This window comes from Strigops habroptila, chromosome Z, assembly GCF_004027225.2.
Source record: "Strigops habroptila isolate Jane chromosome Z, bStrHab1.2.pri, whole genome shotgun sequence".
NCBI lineage: Eukaryota > Metazoa > Chordata > Aves > Psittaciformes > Psittacidae > Strigops > Strigops habroptila.
Window position 1 is genome coordinate 81736061 of NC_044302.2, and position 21708 is coordinate 81757768.

A 21708-nucleotide genomic window follows, 5' to 3' on the forward strand; every position below is an offset into this window, starting at 1 on the left:
AGTTGTAACAGAGATATCTGCTCTAATGGCCAAGAGCAGAATGGCTAACAATACTGATATTTTAATTATCATTTCAGATTTTAAGAGGAGGACCACCAAGTGGATACGTAGAATTTTATCATAAAATACTCTTCTCTTGTTGTATGCTAAAACCAGTCAGTATGTTCAGGAAGGCAGCACTGCACCAGTTGGTACTGAAAAGTTACTATAACTGCAGAGACTAGAAATGAAGTTGCCAAATAGTTTTTTTCCTTACTCTTTCTCAAGGTATCAGTGTATATCAGATGCTGTAAAATATAAACTGAAAGGTACCTCTCCCTGAAGAATTCTTATATGTAGAAACAATGATTTTCATAATACATTAGAGCTTTAAAGGGTGGTTTAAGTAAAGAGTAATTCTTGCTAAGTGAGGATATGGTTCATGTGTACTCACTGACCTACTGAAGCAGTCATTAGTTTTCAGAGCTGATCTGAACAAAAAAGGGTTAAACACCAAGGTGACATTTTGGCTGTGCTCTTTAGCAGTGTTTCTATGAACTTCATCTCTGGGACACTGAAAAAGTAGTGCAACTCCAGCAGAAAAGAGTGGTGAGCAGAAGACACAATAAGGATTAGTGTAAGAACAAAGGAAGTAGCAAGATAGTATTGTTTCATTAATAGAGCAAGAGTTAGAAGAGCAGAAACAACTGGAAAGTAGGCTGCCAAGTAGGCATTGTGGATTTGAGCATGTTTTAGTGAAAACTGGACAAGATGGACTAGAAAAATAGACTTCTGATTCATGCAATTTTTTGAGCAGTTAACTTATTTTTCTTGTGCTTGGAATTTGCCAGACTTTATTGGCACTGTGGTAAGTAATGACAAACAAAAGGAACATTTGAATTTTTATTTTGTAAAGAGAAAAAAGTTTTGCTTTGCTGTGTTCTTCTGCAAATGATATTGCTACTGCTGGGTTCACAGGTGGTTTGTATTCTTGGCTATGTCAGTAGTATCATGAATCTTTGGTTATTGTTGGTAAGCTTTATTGCCACAAATATGGCTTTGGTGACCTTGTTTCCTAGTGTATGGTGGGTAAGCTCTGATACCTTAGAAGTGATGGGTGGGTAGTATGAGTTCCCACACCTTTGGTTTTGGCCATGTTTTCCCTGTGCACAAAGGGACTGACCTCCCCTACAAGTACACATGGAACAGACATAAAGATTTCAGTTTAGTAAGTAAAATTAATGAAACAAGGTATAAAATACTAGAATTACATTTGAAAGTTAATGATGAGCAGGTTTGTAAAGATGTGTTTGTTACATGAATTAGAATGATTGCCTCTTTGATACTCAATAGCAGCATCTCAGAACTAGGGCGACAGAGGTGCTACCCGAGACATTGCAAAATGCAGTATTTTGTTTTCTAAATAGCGGTTCCCTGGGATTCTCTTCTTAGCCTTAGCTCACCTGTGTTGAGCTTTTCCTGCCACAGAAAACCAGAGTTAAAAGGACTTCTTCAGCCAAATCTGGCTGTGTTACTTGCGTGTCATGTAATGTGTATCAAAGCAGGCCTCGTGTGGTGTTGGAGGGAGCATGCTCAGATTCCTCAGCATCTCTGTCCTGTGTTGCACGCTGATCACAGCCATCTCCTGTTGCTGCTGCGAATGCATGCTGTGCTGATGCAGGCACCATAATAGGAAGCACCTAAGCCTGTCATAAACAAACAGATCGGGGGGAAAAAAGTGCAAGCCTGACGTATGGTGCGGCCATAGCAACAAGTAGAGATGAGGGTGCCATTTTAGAGTCGGTGCAAGATAGTGTGGTTCAACAAGAAACTAGAAAGTACTTTGCTGGATTTACAAAGCTGTTCCGTATGTGCATCAGAGGTTTTCTGAAATGCACTACTTTCAAGAAGACAGCTTACAAAAAACCCACCCAAAATCTGAAATTAAGTATGTAGGGGCATCTCTAAATTAAATTATTTTTCACTTTCAATGGAAACTTCATATGAAAAATTAATAATCACATTTACTCCTGAAATAATGTGATGAATTATTTGACAAATCATAGAAAATCTCATTGGCTGCATAAACTTTAAAGCCCAGAGCTCAGATTTCTCAGTAAAATAACTGTGTTTTTCTTGTACCAAGAAGCGTGGCCAAAGTTTTGTATGTCTGAATACTGGACCCAGATAAGATTGCATTTCATAATTTGGTCATTAGTTGCTTTTTCCTCTTTTCTTTGCATCAGTAAAACCAAATATGCACATTTTCTAGCTGGGGGGTATTTTCTGCAGCTCTTTTTGGTTGTTGCTGAAAAGTTTTCGGAGGCTGTATTATAGGAGAGCTCTTAAAACTCACCACTGTGAAGACGATGCAGTTGATTGATACATAGTCAGAGCTTGGCATTTCTAGCAGAGCTTTCAGTACATCCCTGCTTACAGAACTTGAGTTTTAAAATGGAATGACTAAATCTTAAATATAAGAAGATAATGTGCTCTGGAAAACTTGTGCAGAAACAAATCTTGGCATCTGGGTGCTAAAACGTAATGATTTTTCTTTGGTGGTCATGAAGGTAACAAGTAATCAGATACTTGTTTCACAAAGGTGTGAAAGTTTGATTGTTTATAGAAATAGTATAACGATACAAAATATAACTGTGCTGATGGGATAAAGTAGAACTGCAGGAATAAAAATAATACACTTTTTTACACATGTACCAGCAAATTAAGCATATATAAATAGGCATGTCAGTCTTTTGAAGTATGAAAATTAATATCACTGAAGTTATCAAAGGTTGCATCCAAACTCATTTTTTATAGAATTTACCTGAGGCAAGACGTGAATGCCCTCGTTAACTGTGCAGTCCTAAACAGGTGAACTACACTTGTTACACCCTTTCAGTTTTATTCTCTGGCTTGGTGATTGAGCATGGCATTGTGGGGGCTGGAAGGTGGTACTAGAGCATTGCTCCCATTGCCTGAGGCATTTGGAACAGTTTGTTCGCATTCAACTAGTGATCTAATGCCTGCTGGAGCTAATGAGAATCTTTACATTTACTTCATCATGCTGTGGATGCATGCCATAGCCCATTTTATTTCGCACTGTTATCACTTTGATAAAGAGTTGGTAGAATTGACTGTTAAGCATGGGCTTTGGAGGACTGGAGGAAGTTTAATTTGTTGTGGACTGAGAGCCTTTTTAATGTTTCTGTCCTCACGCCAGAAATGGGCTTGTATATAGGTGTGAGCCCCCACATAAATGAACCGGCCAATGTCCTACTGCGTCTGCAGAGGTCCCTCCAGTGTTTCTTGTACTGTTCAGAGCTTTTCCAGCTGCTCCAAACATTGTATGTAAATGGGCAAAAAGCAGCCAGATTTTCCTAGCTTTTTCTTACTAATAAGAATGCAAGCCAGAAATTAAGATGATGCCGTATCTATTTAGAGCTTATTGGTTTTGTTTGATTTTTTTAACATGTTTTTCAAACCATGAAATAATGATTTTTATAGAGACTTATAAGTATCTATTTAAGAGGATTGAAATACAAAAAAATACCTTGTTTCTTGATAAAATGTCTAGTAATAATGAAAGGTTAGTAGATAATCCTTTATTTGAATAATGTCTATGTATTTTTTTATCCATATTGCAAGTTTCAGAGAATATACCCCATTTAATGATGTACTTCTGTTAGTGGAACCTAATTAGTTTCCAGTATGTGATGTTGTTTTAATTATTTTTTATTTTTTTTTTTTTACTACCTTTGGTTTCGAATTTTGCATGAATGGTAGGATTTGTTACAGTTTAGGATTCAGAAAAGAAAATGATTGATGGTGGATTAAACATTGATTAAACACAGGTCTTACATTTCAAACGAAATTATCCTTAATGCTTTGCTATGCTATGTAAGTTTACAAGTGACCTAAATTATCAAAGCTAAAGCATATTAATTAATTAATTTCTAATGTGCATTTAACTCTTGATAAATATAAAATATTCATTGGTTACAAACCATGAGTAAAAGCAGTGTTTACAGAAGGTGATTACTGTATGGTGCTACAGTACATACTGGAAATGCTAAATACAAGATGCATTTGAGCATTTTCAAAGGAAATATTGATTTCGCAATCAAAATGTTTCCTTGTAAATATCAATTTATTGGTCCTCTGTCAAACTGGGATTTCTGAGGAGCGGCTCACAGTAACATGACTGAGGGGTGAGTACATTGATGTGTTGAGTAAACCTTGATAACTCTTTGTATATTTTGTACTATTTATTCTTCTAGAAAAGTTAGCTTAAAAAACACGCTCTATATTTGAAAAATCAGTTGTGAATAATGCAAAAAATGTAAAAAAAGTGAAGAAAAAAAAGGATGGATAATTACTGAAAGGGTGCCTCTCACCTGGTAGCCAGTTATACAAAGATAATGAGAAATGCATATGTTTATACTAGAGATAATCCTGCTGCTCTGTTCGGTGATAGTTTCATTTCATAAGAAGTGAAATTCACCCAGGCGAGAGGGCTCCTACAAATCCTTCCAGCTGTTGTGATGAGGCTGTGTTGGAGACTAATAGGTGTAGGAGTTGTGCTTCAGCAGCTCCCTATCTTGATAAAACTGTCTCTTGGGAGGGTTCCTGGTTGTAGCCCGCCGTTTCTGAGCTGGTGAGGTGAGAGCCAACTCCAGCCTGAAGGTTGTGCGAGCCACATAGCATGAGAGTGGTTCTGGGTTAATGCCCCCATCTCACAACTGCCCACGGTGTGGGTGGGAAGGAGCAATGTTCACAGGACAGAGTGACACCAGGGGTCTACACTTTTGGAGGAACCACGCATCCAGTTGCCTGGTTCTCAGTCGTTCCTGATGCTCTGTTTCCAAGAGCGCGCTCTCCCAAGCAAGTCCAATACTTTCTATGTTCCTTCCTGTCTACATCATGGATGATAAGTGATGTGAGAACTCCAGTAGCTAGAGATGAAGAATGCTAACAGTCTGTTTACTCAGCTGCCTCTCAGCTGTTGGTTGCTGCCCAGCTGAGACTCAACTGAGACAGAGCACTCGCCGCGCTGCTCCAGCACAAGGTTAAACAGGGTTGCCAAACCCAAAGGATCCTCTCCGTGCTGGCATGGGGCAGCAAGGAGTGTTTGCTGCCAGGCCTGGTTGTGTCACTTGCCCTTACTAGCACTTGGCCAGCATCTCCCTAGCGAGGCCTGGTCTGAACCTGCCAAACCCCATCCAGGTATGCAGACATCTACGGCTGGCCAGCCGGGTAGGATAAGGGGCAAATCACTAGTATCAATAGACACAAATATACGATGAGCTTCTGCATGCAAATGCTGAGACTTCTTGTAAGAGGGGTTTAAATCACACAGGCACTAAGTATGCAGTTCAGGAAACTACAGAGCTGTCTTTGGCCTGGATTTGTTATCTTGTCTCCATTTCCCTCATGTGTATCCATAAACACAACCTCACAATACGTCTCTCTGTGGGACTGGAAACCACTTCGGTTCCTCAATTGTTTGCTTAATTTGACCTGGGTGCATTTGCAGTAAGTGCTTACTTGGACAAAACCAGAAGCATTACATTTTTATGTGCTTCCCTATATGCATGAGACAAGGGTGAAATGGATGAGGCTGTTGTTTCTCCTGTTCTGGATGGATAGATCTTAATTTTTTTTTTATTTTTTTTTTCGGTGAATCTGCGTAGGTTTAGAGCATGTTTAGAGCATCTAAATGAAAGGTATGGAAGACACATGGGAATAAATATTAGTTGGTGAATAACCCTTGCTGAGTTTCTTCCTTGAAATAACAGTGACACTATCACACTATCAATGACACCTGCATTTTAGTTAGAAGTACAACAGCCATGGTTTAATAAGAACCGGAGCCTGAACCAATAAAATTGTGTGAAAGAACTTGCAGTCTGCTTTCAAAAGGTCGCTATCTACTGTGGGTGATTTACAGGCACTTTCTAGGGTGTGTTTATATCAGAGCTGTACTGAGCTTGTTGCACTGTTAGTTACTTTGCAGTCCACAATTCTCTGGGTTTGTATGTTAGTATCTTTGCTTTTGTTTCATAGGATGGCTTTTAACCATCTGGGATTTTTTTGTTTTTGTTTGGTTTGGGGGGGGTTGTTTGGTTGTGGGTTTTTTTTGGAGGGGGGGGGTTGATAAATGGAGCAATAGTATTCAAAAGGGTAGGAAATAGTTTGGTTCATATTTGGTTTTCATGTATGTTAGAATTAGAAGAAAAGTAATATTGAATGTTTGGTTTTTTTCACAAGAACAGTATGTGTTAAGCATGCCTGTAGCTTTAAAAGAGATGATTAAAAGACTCATTTCTTTTAGTATGAAATGGCAACCATTCAACAAGATTTCTGATGAACTGTTAAAGCATGTGTTTGGCCAGGTCTACAGTAGGAACACCTCATTAAAATAAGAATGTCACATTACAGGAGAAGTATGATTAATCCAGCAATACCAGTGAAGCAGTTTTTTGTCCTTACATAGCAACCCAATATTCTGAAACCCAGCAACCCAGTGTGAAATAGGCAATACCCATAAAGCTCAGTTTTTGCTTGTATAACCATATCAGTCGTAGGGAGAATGTGCCATCACAGCTCTGTGAGTGAAGTATTGCTACTATTTGCACATTTGTTAGACATAGTTGTCTGCAAAAATGAGTAATGTGGAGACAAACTTCTTTTGTGGCTGTGTTAAGGTAGATACTTATGGGGTAGGTATTTACTTGCAGGGTACATATACATACCTCTATAAACAAGTTATTCAGCTTGTTCTACATTTTATATTCCTTTTATTACAAACCCATTTCTTAGCCCAAATTGACACTTATGTTGAAGCAAAACACCCTCATAAAGGACAAAAGGAGGGGAAAACTGCAAAAGTTTTTCTTTCTGAGTATCTTAAAATTTTTTGTGAGTAACAGCCTATGAGTTGCATGAGATCTGTGGAGTGATCAAGGAATAAGTGGAGTATTCCTCTGTAATTGGTGGCAAGCTGGAATTTTTTACTTGTATTTTTAACCTACTGGGTCTGTCAGATATGACTGCCAGTGTTAACTAGGCAAATGTTAACTGGATATGAGCTAGGAAAAGGGAGAAAAAACTGTCAGATATGTTCAAAGCCTAATCTTTCCCGTGCATTAAGAAGTAACTTATTAGAACTTCGATTTTAAAAATAAAAACCTGTTTCTTTTTTCAAGGTACTTAAATGACAAAATACTTGTTTACAGAGGAACATTTTGGTATTAGAAGAAATCACCTTTATCTTTTCTCTAGTGTGAATACCTTTATGGGTTTAGCACTAGTTGTCTTGGAAAAGGCTTAAACTTCACTGTGTTTTTGTCCTATAATACAAGTATCCTTATGAGGCATTAACACTGATGTAGCTTGTAAATCTTACTTATGCAAATAAGCTATGGAAAAGGCATTCGTGGTTGCCATAGCTGGGATAACATGTACAAGTTGTCAGAATTTGTGTACCGCATGGGTGGTTAGCTGGAGCTGAGAGCACATGTATCTCCACGGCACAGTATTTTTTATACAGCATTCCTTCAACATTGGTATTGCATAATTTTAGGTGCGTTATTGAAGTGTTGTATCTCTGCAGTACCTCTGACACGCTTACTTTTCTTAAATGCCTTTGGACTGCAAGTCTCAGCCCAGCTGAACTGAAGTAGGCATAGCCATGTGAAGGAGATGCATATACTAGATCATACTGGTCTTTTGAGTTAGGTTATTTTTTCTTTGCTTTTTGTAAGGCATGTTAAAGGGTCTATAAAGCGTAGGAGCTTACTGCTGAGGAGCGCAGGAGCAGCCCTGAGACTCCACTTACAGGAAAACTTGCCAGTTTTATATAAAAGTTGCCCTGAGAAAACTTGTCTGGTGCTGCGGTTTAGGAACTGGGGAGTGGGTATCAATATGTTGTTTGAAAATGTCCAGATTCAAAGCATGACAAAAAAGTGTCAGCTCAATGAAACCCAAACTATGGTATACGTTAAACTGCAGCTATATCTGAGGCTGAGGTTTCCACCCAGCTTTCCTGCTGCATTTTGCCTGAGGGAAGTGGAGAGGCAGAATGGGATTTTGTTGGCAGGTAAGGGGAAGAAGTGAAGGCAAAAGCAGTGCACTGGCTGTTAGATGCATTACACCCAATACTGGAGTGGATGTGTGTAATGGAAAGAATTGAGGGTAGAGACCAGACATGGCAGTAGCAGATCCACCCCAACAACAATCTGTAAGAAAAATATGGACAGAAATATGTGACTGAGGAATGGATGTGTATGCAGCTTCGAGGAAGTCTAATCTTTTTATTTTGTCCCACATCTGTTTTATTTTTCTCTCAGGGTTGTTTTTTTCTTTATTTTGGGAGTTGTTGTGACTAATTCGCTGTCTTGTACAAGTCACCATAGATATGTGGCATACATACATAACAAGGGAAGGGGAGTAAATGTTTTTACTCTTCCATATGTAACCAGTCTGCTTTTCCAAGAGAGGACTCTTCCTAAAAGGAGATTGGCATGCCTGAGAGTGGGTATGCTGGTGAAGTATTGAACTACTTGGTTTTGAGATTTGGTCACACTAAAGCCTGAGCAGCCTGTGTAAGAAATGAGTCCTGGAAGCAAAACAGTGATTAAATAATTTCTGTTTTATTTTCCTTTTTTTCACATCCAAATTATATTTTCTATAAAATATGTGCATTATTCTAAAGCAAACGAATTGCTGCCTGGGTGTTGTAACGGAACTGATCATTATAAAGAGTCCAGGTTAGGGCCCTCTCGTGGTGGTATTTTGTGGCTTCTTCCAGGAGCTGTTTTGAAAGATTTGGTTTAGATTGTTCCCTGCAAAGTTGGTAGGAGGAGTAATAGCAAGAGATGTGTACCATTAAAATAGCTTACATAAATACGATGGACTTTTGCCTATCAAATAGATATGAAAAACATGAATCTCATGTTTTGCTCCAAGTTCTCTGAGCTTATGTCCAGTGCAGGCTGAGCACACATTCGATTTGTGTGCCAGCATCTTTTATATATGGAGAGAGAAACATTGAGCAAATCACGTCGGTGTCTGTTGAAATATGCTGATATGGTGAACTAAGTGAATGGAATGAATTGCAGTGTTAGTATTTCTACTAACACTGCAATTACCTAGGCATGATTTTAAAAAATGCTGTCTTAACCCAGGGTGTTTACTTGAAGCATTTCCAGGCCAGAAGCATAAAGAACTCTGGCCTTGTTTCACAGCTCCCTTTGTGATGCAGATGTATTGTATGTTTGTATCAATATGCTGTGGATATGTACGCATGCATAAAACCATGATATGTATTGTGGTTTTATGATGTGTTTTTAAATATATGTATATCTCCACATACAGGGTTTGGTTTTTTTTTTTTTAACAGTGTTTTTAGGGCGAAACTCAAAACTTGAAAAGCCTTCTGTTCACATCAGGTACTGTTCACAATAGCAATTTCATGGATGAAACAGGATTGTGGTTACACATTTGATTTTGTTAATTGCCAAGCAGGATAGAGAGAGAACCTAGTGAGTTACACCTCACTACTGCTTTGTGCTAGGGTGACTGCTGCCTCAAATCTGCTGTCAAATCTGCAGCACTCATCACACTAATCACTTTGCTCTGATCTAAATTAGCTTTTAACAGTAGCTTTTTTGTAATTTATGTAATTTTGACAGCATTGAATTAAGGAGAAAATAAATAAATCCCAGAATATTGCAAACAGCGAAGTATTTGTTGAAATTCAACTCCCATTTACTGCAGGTTTTTTTAGAAACCATTATAAGCATACAATTCTATCATTATGTTGAAGCATTCCTTCAATAAATCTGTAGGTGAATATTGTGTCTTTAAAGATTGCCAGTGGCATCCAAAACAAGAGTTGAAATAGGGTGTAATTTTTTGTTGCTTGTGCAATTGCTCAGGAGTGTCTATTGAAAATACTGCAGTTACAGAGGATACCTATAAAGACCCTGCTGTGATGTGGTTGAAAACGAGAGGATCACATTGTTAAATTTCTGGTCTTAAAAAAGTTTGACATGTTCCTAAACATTTATAGCTAATGCTATATTATCGCTAGAGGGCAGTAAATACAAACACTGAAGTAGGTATTTTACCAGAGAGTACTTTTTTTTTATTTTTAATTTTTTTCTTTAACTAACAAAGACCTTAATTCTTTAATAAACATCTCAGGTCCTGGGTTTTACAATGTATTTTCCCTAAAATAGTTCAGAAGAACATTGTTGTTTCAGTCTTTTTGGGAACATAAAGTTCTCATATTTGATGCATGAGAATTGTGTATTCCCAAATAAAAAGAACTGTAAAATGGTACAGTTAGGCTATTCCATTGTGTTTAATGAACGTAATTCTGCCAAGTAAGAGGCTACCAAGAAAGCCTTCTTAAAGCAGCATAATTATGCTACGTTTAGGATCCTTAAAGCTGAGACTCCCTCAGAAGAGTTAGGAATGTGTTCCGATTATAGCCATCAGTTCTCAGCCACCAGTGGATTTCATCTCTTCTTCTTTCCTATGTGCTGTATATGGTAACATTTAGCAGAAGAGAGACACTAGATCTGTATGCCCTATTCCATCACCAGAGTGGCCAGAATGGCATGTTTGGAGTATCTCTCTTTTTACTTAGCATTACAGAAGATGCCAATTTTGGGGAGTCACAGTATCGCTCGGGATATCCTGTTGGGACTCTATCAACTCTTTAGGGTTTCTGCTTTCCTCAGTGTAGTCCACCATCTTGTACTCATGTACTGTGTCCTTATTGTCAAGTATCTTAGCAGTTAAATTCCTTGAACTGTAATTTACATTAATGGTGTCAACATACTGAACAAGTGAGGCTGCCCATTGTGGCTTCCAAGTTTCCATAGTTTGTCTGTCCTTCCGCCCTCTTTCTGTTCCCTGGAAGTTTTTATACTGTGGAAGTCTTCATAGTAGTGACTTAATTCCAGCTGACCAATGAAGAAATGGAATACCATAAAGTGATCTCAGGTCTTTCAGAACCTGACTTAGAACAGCCTCTTTTAGATGAAGACAGCCTGTTGATTGTTATTAGAAATGGGTTGATAGTCAGGTTCTTAACCCATTTAATGTGTCCTCTCTCAACATTGGGAGTGCTGTGGCAGAATATTATACAGTACTAAATCAATTGCCTTACAACAACCCAAGAATATTACATGTTCAGAGACATCAACCAGTACTGACTGGCATTAATTACATTCTCATGTCTTAGTTCTTTATCAAGCAACTGCCTAGAGTATGTGCATTTAGCTTTTCCGTTGTTTTACCAAGGACTGACACTTTGTGAGGTGGCCTGAAGTTACTCAGCCATCCTGCTTGCAAACTTTAATTGACACAAAATTAACAATTTTTTGCAGTCTTTCAAAATTTACTGAAGCTGAGCACCACAGCTCCTGAGATCTCTGCCACCTCTTTTCATAGCTCCTTTGGAGAAAGTTGTCCAGCCTTTTTGATTAAATAATAGCTAAAATTTCCTGTGGATATTAAGAGACTTCATCATCTTTCTGCCTTTCAAGGTCATTGTCTTGATTCTTTCAAAACACACAACAGTGCTCATTAAAAACTTCCCTTTTTCTGAATTATTTTATTACTCAGTTACTGTCATTTCAAATTACACCTTTTTCATTTCCATATTTGCCGCTTGATTGGAACCATTGTAGAAAATGCCATTACTCTCTTCTTTCCCTGTGTTTTATCTTGATGGATGTATGTGTGTATGAGAACAAGAACTTCTCTTTCATGTTGCTGGATTTCCACTTATCTCTAACTTGTGTTTTTCTTATTTAAATTACTTTAAGTGTATAGTTGTGTGTGGCAGCTGTTTGCTGTGGACTTATTCACCATAACTTCCTCTAAAGCCAATTACTCACTTATTCCAACCTGGGAATTGAGGATGGAAATCAGCCAAAATTATTACTGTAGACCAGTGCTGGTGTGAATTTCCCAACTATAAATTTCTACTGTCATACTCCTATGTGTAGCTGGAGTCAGAGGGCTGCTTTCTGAGTCAGTGCAGTCAGACTAGTAAATTGTATCACAGCAAATGCTAGTTTTAGAAGGTTAAGGCTGTGGGTCTTGCAAAAATCATATAAATTAGTAATAGATTGTTAATATCAGGTGTAATTTCCTATTACCAGTATAATTAATATGCAGCTAAAATGTCATACACTGGAGGAAAATGTTTTTCATGGTTTTACACCAAAATTATCTAGCTAATAGGTCTATAAATACCATCCTTCAATAAATTTAATGAACTGTAATTCAGTCGTTCTTATGGATATATCTGTCTTATATGGTGGTGGGGAATAAAAAAAATCAAGGAAGGTGTTTTTTTATATGCATGCTAAACAACTACTGTGATGTACATAGCAGCCATTTTGAATATTCCTTATCTGAAACAAGTTCTCTTCTTTTGGGGACAGTTCTTAAAATTTAAGGAGGAACCAGCCTTTAAAGTAACAAAGTAAGAGAAGTATTTAAAAACTTGTTTTTCCAATATCTGTTTGTAGTACCTATTGCAACCAAACTTTCATACACATATGCTTCACTTTTTAAGTAGCCAGAAGTGTAAGGCCTATTATTTTACCAGTTTCTAAGTCACAATTGAAATTGCCTTCTGAAGAGAGGCAGCACATTTTCAGTTTTCAGTTTTGATGCTGGGTAGGTGGCAGCAGTGCTGTCCTGCGGGTGATCAGAAAATGCAACACAGGTGTAGACAAGCTTTGTTCAGTGTTACAAAGCTGAGCTGGAAGAGTCAGGAGAAATGCTTTCCAGAAGTACTTTTTAGGCTGCTTTAATGTCTTGCTGAGTCTCTAATGACCCAAGTCTGCTTTCCAAATCTTGATTGTTTTATATTCATCTACCTGTATAGATCCAGGGTGCATATTATAAAGAAAATGCATCAGTAACGTGTTCATTCATGACATTTTTATATTACCCATTCTAAGCAAAACAGTATGCTTTCCATATAAAAATACGTAATTGCAGATGATCTGTTGACTGTATCGACTTGTCACATTCCTATATATTTCTCTCCTATACGGAAGAAATTTGTTAATATCATATTTTGCCCTATTGATTTTTGCAGGTTCAATTCTTTTTCAAGCACTTAGTGTTGCTGACATTGCTGTGTTGCATCACCCAGAGAAGTAGAAACCACTTCAGCCAAACCTCCCTTATGACCGTTGTCAGTCAGCATCTTCCAGCGAATCAGCAGTGTGGGCTTAGGCTGAACGCCACACCTCATTCAACTTGTCCTTAGACATTTGCCCGTTGTCATATTGGGAAGCTCTCCCTTCCTTTGATGCAACAAAGACTTAGAAATTTGCTGCCATTGTGTTTATGCTTTGCACAAAGTGGTGCAAGATAATGCATTCTTTTCAAGTTTTGGTCTCTGAATGGCAGATGGTGGGATATTTTATTTAAGGCTCTGAGTCAGCTCACTGACACACTCCGCTTTCAATTAATCCCTTTTTTCTATGATGTATAGCTTTAATTGACTATATTAGTCTACCAAGGCAGAAAGAGCAAAAGTTGAATAAATACAGAGAGAATCTGAGGACTCTTATTTCACTTCTCTATATAAACTTCATGTTTACGGGGTACTGAGACACATGGCCAACTTTATCTTAATAATAACTCCTTTTATCTCTTAAAATAAAAAAGCAGTAGAAACTGACAGACTTGCCCAATGATCTAACTAGATAATTTTTTAATCTAGATGACATAAAAGCAAAAACCATTTTCATTGTTACAGTACTTCACAAACTGCTCAAGAAACCTGATAACTGTATTTCTGCTGGGTTTTCTTCACCAAAAAAAAAAAAAAACCCACCCAAAAAACCCAAAACGAACTTCCATATGAAAAATTAAAACTGCTAGGCAATCCACATGAATAGAATCATACAATGATTTGGGTTGGAAGGGACTTTAAAGATCATCTAGTTCCAACCCCCCTGCCACGGTGCGGGGGGTTACACAATACTAATTTTAACTGCTTGGATGGCGAAACCATTGAAGGGAGCTGGTAAATGCTGTTGAATTGAGGAGACCTTAACCCAATTATTTTTGAATGGCGTGTGAATGCTGCAGGCGGGGATGCCATTATTAAATGGCATTTGCTGTTTTATAAAAAAATACCCCATACCCAGGAGACTCCCCAGTGCTGGCCAATGGGAAATTACCATACATCATGTCGCCAGCGGCTTGGATTTATGTCTTTTAGGGTGACATACTATTGGCTGCTAGTTAGGCTTTATGGGAGGGATTACTGGCACCGTTTGTGGCTTCCCCTTCAGGTCCTTATTTGGTAGCTGTTGATAGAGCAAGTCTTTCCAGCAGCTGAGCATCTTGACATACATTATTCATTAAGTGCTGGTGTTCAGGAAATATGCATATCCCTAGCTCTTCAGATATTTCTTCAGCTCATACAATATGTCTCTTCAACGTTGCTTCTGAATGCTTGGAGTTTTACAAATGGCATTTGTACAATCGGAAGACCACGCGGTTGGATTTCATTTCGGTGTACCTCCTGTGCACACAGTTGCTGAGAACCTGAAGATCAGCAACGAGAATTAGAGAGAAAAGAAGGAATATTTCTTCTTGGAAGTCTTTTGCAGTATCAGCAAAGAACTGATTAGCTTAGATTGGTAGTATAGGAAAAACAAAAAAAAATCAAAAATGCCTGAGGCAAATTATTTGCTCTCGGTTTCCTGGGGCTACATAAAGGTAGGATTTTGTTTTACCTTTTAAGAACCTTGATTTACGGTGCATGATTGCATGGTCACTGGATAGCATGAGTATTTGTGGGCGATATGAGTCATATGAACATAAAGTAAAAAATCAAAAGCAAAATCAAGCCTTTGATCAGCAATGACAATGAACTGCACAGTACGCAGTCTTTCTTAGAAACTGTGCTGGGACTTTAAAAAAATGTTACTTCACTGGTTAATCAGACCAAGTCTAAAGCCAAATAAATTCAAAAGAGTTTGTGTGCTTTTAGAAAAACACTGCTACAAACCTGTATTTCTAGACATTAAAAGATTAAAAAAAGAAAAAAACCCAACAACCAAACAACGAAAAACCTCAAAACTGCAATACCATACAATAGGGGACAGCATGGGTAAAGAGGCTGAGGATAATGAGTGAATGCATGACTCATACTGGTTTTAATAGCTGAAGAAATGTGAAATTGTCAACAGTATGTTCCAGCAGCATTTTTTGTAGCCTCTCTGTGTGACAGCTTATTGATTAAAACACTGGAAACTGTAATCTTCTAATACTGATCTACATTATTATGTAGAGCAGCTTTGAACTGGCTTGAAACTGCAATAGTGATAGAAAATGAAATTAAATAAGCTTTTATTTCTTCTATGGAAAAGTTTTGCACCAAGGAATTAATATGTCAACATACAGAACTGAAATTTACTTAATACAAAACCGTGTTTGGGGTTTAGCCTTAGTTATGCGTTTGTCCTTAAAAAATGATGTTGCCTTTATAACTGTTTCAAGTATGTAAAAAGGGAAAAAGAAACATCATCTATGCTTGACATAAAATAATTGTTCCAAATCATCCCATTTTAAAGAAAATTCTGATTTCTCCTGAACTAAATAATGGAAGTGTTGAATTGAATGACTAAAAATAATACAAGCATTAACACAACTCAATCTCTTATGCTTTTTTGTATTAATACTTACTTTTATCATTTTTTTTTTCCTTAATAGAAATAAAACCCTCTTATTAGGTCATTGTGTCCAATTAGGTCATTGTGACCATTATCTGCTAATGCAGCATTGTTACAGTATATTCCTAAGGATTTTGATCAGTCATTTGTGAAGGAATTGAATCCCATTATGCTAGCTAGGTGGATTTCTTTGTCATTTACCAAAAAACAAGATGAAATTACTTTCCATTCAGTTAAAAGTGAGGTATTTATTGTAATTTACTATGAAGTATTTTCTGCCTTTCCAGGCAGCTGGTGTCATGTTCCTACTTGCTAAATCAGAAAAATTCAATCAACAATCTTCAAAAATGTTCACTCTTACTGTTTAGCCTTTAAAATGGATAGATTTTTGCTAATTGGAGTTCAGCAGAGAGCATGGTAGCTGTAATTGGTTACAGATGGAAAAAATGTCCTCTGTGTTGGTGTTCTATACTGTCTATACACAATGAATTTAGTTAAGAGCACAATTTTAGTACAGTGCTTTTTGAGTTCACAGTATACATGTTATAGGAAAAATGTTGAGAGGCAAAGAAGATCTGCCTTTTGTGACATTCAAAACAATGATTTAGAGTATTTATTCTGAAGAAAGAATGAAACATATTAGTCTCAGGGATCATTATAGATGTTTACATCCCTTACCATACATATATTTCTGTATGATACAGGCTGTACTTTATTTGCTCTTATGCTAATTGTATCTTGGAGAATGGTTGTCATATGGAACATTTACCCCTGGCTTTCACCGAGTATCTTTCCTTGAAGCACCACTATCACAATGCAAAGCTTAGAGATAATGTACCTCGCAATGGCTTATATATAAAAACTAATGCATAACCTTGATATTAATTAAACACTTAGGCTTCCAACTCAGATCGTCAGTTAAGAATGCTGTTTATTTATTAAGAATGCTGCTAAAATAAAAAAGCTTTGCATTGATAAGCAATGTAAACAGAATCCTTACATTCATTTGTAAGGCTGTCCTATTTTAAGTTCCTTGTTTTCGTGGAATACAAGACTTTTCACATCCAGTAAAATAATAGTTTATTTGTTTTTTGAGTTAAGAAACATCTTTTTAAAATCACAGTGATAGGTATATAGCAATGACAAAATACAGTGATGTAAATTTAATGTTCAAAGTGTTGAATGAATGTTCCATGGACATATTCTATTCATGTAAGTTTTTACAAATGTTACCTAGAAAAGAGGCAGCCAGAAATGTTGAAAGTGAAATCTTATCACCATGTGAGTTTGGGAGCCAGTACAATGAAAGGCTCAGTGCTCTTGAGCATTTAGGTTCCAGCCTCCATGGGCTTGGAGCTTGATCAGCACTTAGACTGAAGGACAGACAGGATGGGGCCTTTTGGTCCATGGTGTATCTTTTAGCCCTGGCTTTGCCTTCTGTGCTGATGCCAAAGGTTGTAGTGGAGTGTCCTTGAGATGCAGCACATCACCCATTCAGCAGCAGGCAGACTAGGTGGACAAGGCCCTGCCAGGATGGGGCATCCACACCAAAAGTGGTTCTGCATGCTTTGTCTCCCAACACAACTGCAGGCTGCATATTTACTTCAGCTTTTTGTTACTGTGTCAAGAACTTAAGAAGATTTTACTTTTTTGTGTGTACAATGTAATCAGTAAACCCCATTTATATTAAGCACGCAGTCCAAACCTTTTCATGGCCATGAATTGCCTCTGGTTGGAATCAAATTAAATAAAAAAATTCTGCTTAAGGAAATGTTTTTAGGATTCTTTTTTAGACAATACTTTACTGCTCTGTTGCTGTGACATCAGTATTCAGCAGTGAAGAACTGTGTGATTGCCTTAATGGACATTTTATAGCCTGTCAAATTCCAGAGGGGATTTCCTAGACTATAGTCAAAGGCTGTGGTATTCCAAAGGGATATATGTGTCATTTTTTCAATCTAACAATGCCTAGTCTTAACATAGGAAAATCTGTCTTTCTGAGGAAGAAATATGCATACAAATATATGCACAGGTAAGCCAAAAACCTCTGGTTCCTCCCCATTCTGAGCTGCCAATATCGTAGTTAAAGTGTGTATGGTGTAAATCCTATTAGGAACAAGAATTTTCATGTATTGTAGTTGTTTTGGGGGTTTTTTGTTGGGTTTTTTGTTGTTGTTGTTGTTGGGTTTTTTGTTTCTGTTTGTTGTTGTTTGGGTTTTTTTTTTCCAACTGGAAAAGTATATGGCATTCAGATTTTAAAATTCTTATTTAAAATACAATCTTTACATTTACAATTAGTGAGAAGGTAGTTTCATGTCTTGTTTGACATGTTTTGAATAAAGTGCTAAAAGAGGATAAATAATGAGAGTAATTATCAGTATCATAAGTATTTAAGTGCCAAATTTCAGGCACTTAAAAGGTGTCTGCCAGATAACTGAAGCAAGGTTGATTCACAGATGTGACAAATTTCTCTGTGATTTGCTGTAAGGTCTTGTGGGAGCCATGTGACAGGCAGAATTTCATTATAAAGTAATTGTGAGGGGATGTATAAATACGTGGAGAGTCGACACTCTTTGAAGCAGCAATTATGTATGGGTGCACTTGAGCCCAAATGAAGTCTTTGAGAAATAAGTAAAATCAAGAAGTAGGGCCTTTAGGTTTGGTTCTGTTGGTTTTTTGGTTTTGGTTTTTGGTTGGGTTTTTTTTGGGGGGGGGGAGGTTCTTAGAAAAAAAGACATTTTTTTCCCCAAAAGGCCAAGTTATTAAACATCAGATAGTTAAGTAACATACACATACACTGAAGCAGGGTATAATCAATAAAAATGTCTCAATATCTTGATCACTGTTTATCTCTTTTGGGTGTTTTTTTGTGTTCTCAAAAAGCATCACTGTTCTGCATCAGGAACTGCTGTCTGGTCTTCATTTGTTTCAATATGTACAACAGTCATAAGGCTTTGTCAAATAATTAGAAAATTAAAACAATTCTCCAAGCTTCTGCTTAGTCTAGATTTTTTCAAAATAAATGTCAAAGTCTTGGCGCTGTGGCGTCAGCAACGTGTGAAAGAGTGTGAGGAAATCATGCTGCTGAAGTTCTTCAAAGCCAAAGATTTCTGTTGAATTTGCTGTTAGCTGGAAGGCCTTGCAAAAGCTGGCGGACTTGTTCTGCTCTACACCCATATTCAGCAACAACGCAGACTGTTCTGCAGGTTTCGTAATGATGGTTGAGCTTTTCTGTTCTGGTGACTTAAGGGGTGATGGGAGATGGGAAGTCAAGGCTTTGCATCAGACTAGTGGGGATCATAGCATTAGAAAAAACCAACACGCACCTTCCACTTGTTGTGGACATCCATACAATAAGTACTTAGTTGGAAATTCTTGAAGAACTCAAGAAGTTCCATAAGATGATTCCCAGCATGCAGTAATAAACCTCCTCCCTACCTTCTCCCTGTGATGAAATTTATGATTTGGAGGAGGGGAAAAGAAAAAGACAGTCCTTCCTATTTGTTGTGTTGAGTAGCTGCAAGCAAACATGAATTTGTTCTCCTTTCAAAGCTTGTAAACTTGTAAGGAGAGTTCCTGAAGAGTACATATCACTAGTGGCTAGATGGTCTTTTTCCAAAGTGTGGTACGTGACCCAGGAGTGTTCCGCTGCAGCAAAAACAGCATGACAAGGTTGGGCATCATCTAAAAGGGCTTACTAGGAAACAGCCAGACAAAACTGCTTTGTTGGGATCCGGTGAACTAGCTGTATTAAATTAAGGAAGAGAGAATATTGGAGTGGTAATGGATATACTGATGACATGCCTGGAAGTTAATGCGATTTCATCAACTTCTTCTTGCATTTTATTAAGATTCCTATACACAATGTTTAATTTAAAGCTGACACTTCTGGATACCATCTGGAAACAAGTCATTCTGTGAGATCTTCAGGTTTTGCCTTAAATAATTCAGTTTCTCACCATTGTGGGTACAGAAGAAAAAGCATGCAAGTGTGACTTAAGTATGTGTTAAAAGTTTAAAGACGGGCTTTTAAAAATACTCAGGATTTTTGGACCAGTCACTTTACTGTTTGGCAAGCTTGACTTGTTTTTTTAACATTTGACATTGGTGACAAACGTCAGACCTCAGTATAGAGGTTGATGCTGGTTTTGTGCGGAATGTATAGCCCTGTAGTTCATAGTGTGTATAGCTGTATTTGCAGTATGGTTCTAATTTTCAGAAATGTGTTGAGCACTTGCTAGCACACAGTTATATCCGAGATCAAAGCTGAGCCTTTGGCTTGTGACTAAAGTAGGATTCGGTCTTTGTAGCTCAGGAACTTCCTGAGCTGATGGCATGTCAAGATGGTAGGAAAATGCAGTGGATAATGGTTAGAGTGTTATATTAAAGGTAATTTTTATTTGGCACACTGTGAGCAATACAGTAATTGGTAACTTACAAAGACATTGTGAAGAAAATAACACCTCTCACTATGCAAGGCCTCTTTGAAGAAAGGGCTTTGATGATTCCAGTGGGATAGAAAGGGGGTCGTTAATGTTTAGTCTAGTGCATTATCTCCTTTGAAGAAGAATAAATTACCAGTTTTCAACATAGAGGAATGTTTACAGGGGTGTATACTAAGGATAGCTATTGCTTGATGTAATGAATAGTCATAACTGGGTGAACAAGGTGAAGGTGGCACAAATCATTTGGCTTTGTTAAAAGAAAAAAGGTGACTGAGATCTCTTTAATAACAAAATGAAAGAGTAGCACAATGGGAGGTGAAATTCAGTAGTGATGGGTGGTCTTTATACTGGCAGTAGTTGTTTGAAAGTTAATAAATAGAGCTGAGTTCTATTTATTGATAATCAAGGCAAAGCTATAGTAAATGAAAATGCATATAAGATAACTAGAACTGTATTATCCAATTAAACTGTCAAACACAGTGCCACAAGATACTCTTTAACCCTGAAGTCTAGAAGGAATCAGGCTCAACAATGAGTACCTAATCCAGTTACACATTTCAGAGAACCTTGATGTCCACTTCTATCCTATAGAGTGCCTAGAGTGAATTGCGAACTTAGAGGGGAAGGAGTTTCCACAGATGGGTATTTTCTACTCCAGTGCTTCATAAAAGTACTCACAATTTTCTGAGATTGTGCAATGCTCAAGTCATTGAGCTGATCCAGTATAATAATTTTAAGTCAGATGCAACAAAACCTACCTCTGTTCATATTGATACATAGGTAATCAGTAAGATATTTTGATTGTTTTGAGCAGTGCTGTCAAATATATTTGAATAGGTTAATGATGAGAGGTAAGACAAAGTTGAAAAATTACAAAATGAACAGTAAAAAAATGCACAAATTAATTTATAAATACAATAAGAAAACGCTAGTAAAGAAATGGTTCTATGTAAGTATATTTGTATTTTCTCTCCAAATTAAAATAAAAAACTTGTAAAGACAGTAAAATTAATTACTTGTGTGTATATTTATGTCTTCCAGTTTTCAGTTACTAGTAGGACCCTGTGCCTAATTGGATCACTATGGAGTATTTTAGGACGTTTAAAATGATGTTGTCCAATTCTTGAATAATTAGTAGGGTAGAACAATGTTACATGTTATTTTTCTGCTTTCATAGTTCTCTTCGTTTAGGATGTATTCTTGATGTCATGTCCTTTCCCCAATTACAGATTGGCTGCGTTTTCTCATCCTAACTGAAATGGATCTTGATCACTAACTCACACTTATTTGATACATTTTGTTTTCCAGTTCAAGAGAATGCTGAACCGGGAGCTAACCCATCTATCTGAAATGAGCAGGTCAGGCAATCAGGTCTCAGAATACATATCGAACACTTTCTTAGGTAAGACTATAATGGAAGTTAATTTTTTGACCTTTTTTTTTTTTTTTTAAAATATCTGGGCTGTGATAGAGCTTAAAAGCAAGTAGCTTTCCATATTAATTTCTGTTTTCAGAGACTGTACACTTAGTGTTTCATTGTTGAGTGTTTGAGCAGAGAG

General features: G+C 37.3%; 1 protein-coding gene across 3 annotated transcripts in view; it reads left to right on the top strand.

Annotated features, from left to right (window-relative positions):
* The window catches only part of PDE4D (phosphodiesterase 4D), a 407986-nt gene that overhangs the window by 363124 nt on the left and 23154 nt on the right, over positions 1-21708 (top strand). For 2 of the 3 annotated variants that reach the window (XM_030511741.1, XM_030511742.1), the window contains exon 7: positions 21458-21551. In XM_030511741.1, the coding sequence (XP_030367601.1) occupies positions 21458-21551 (94 nt within the window). Of the gene's footprint in view, positions 1-13557; positions 14749-21457; positions 21552-21708 lie in introns of those variants that run through there. The other variant, XM_030511743.1, reaches the window with a different exon arrangement.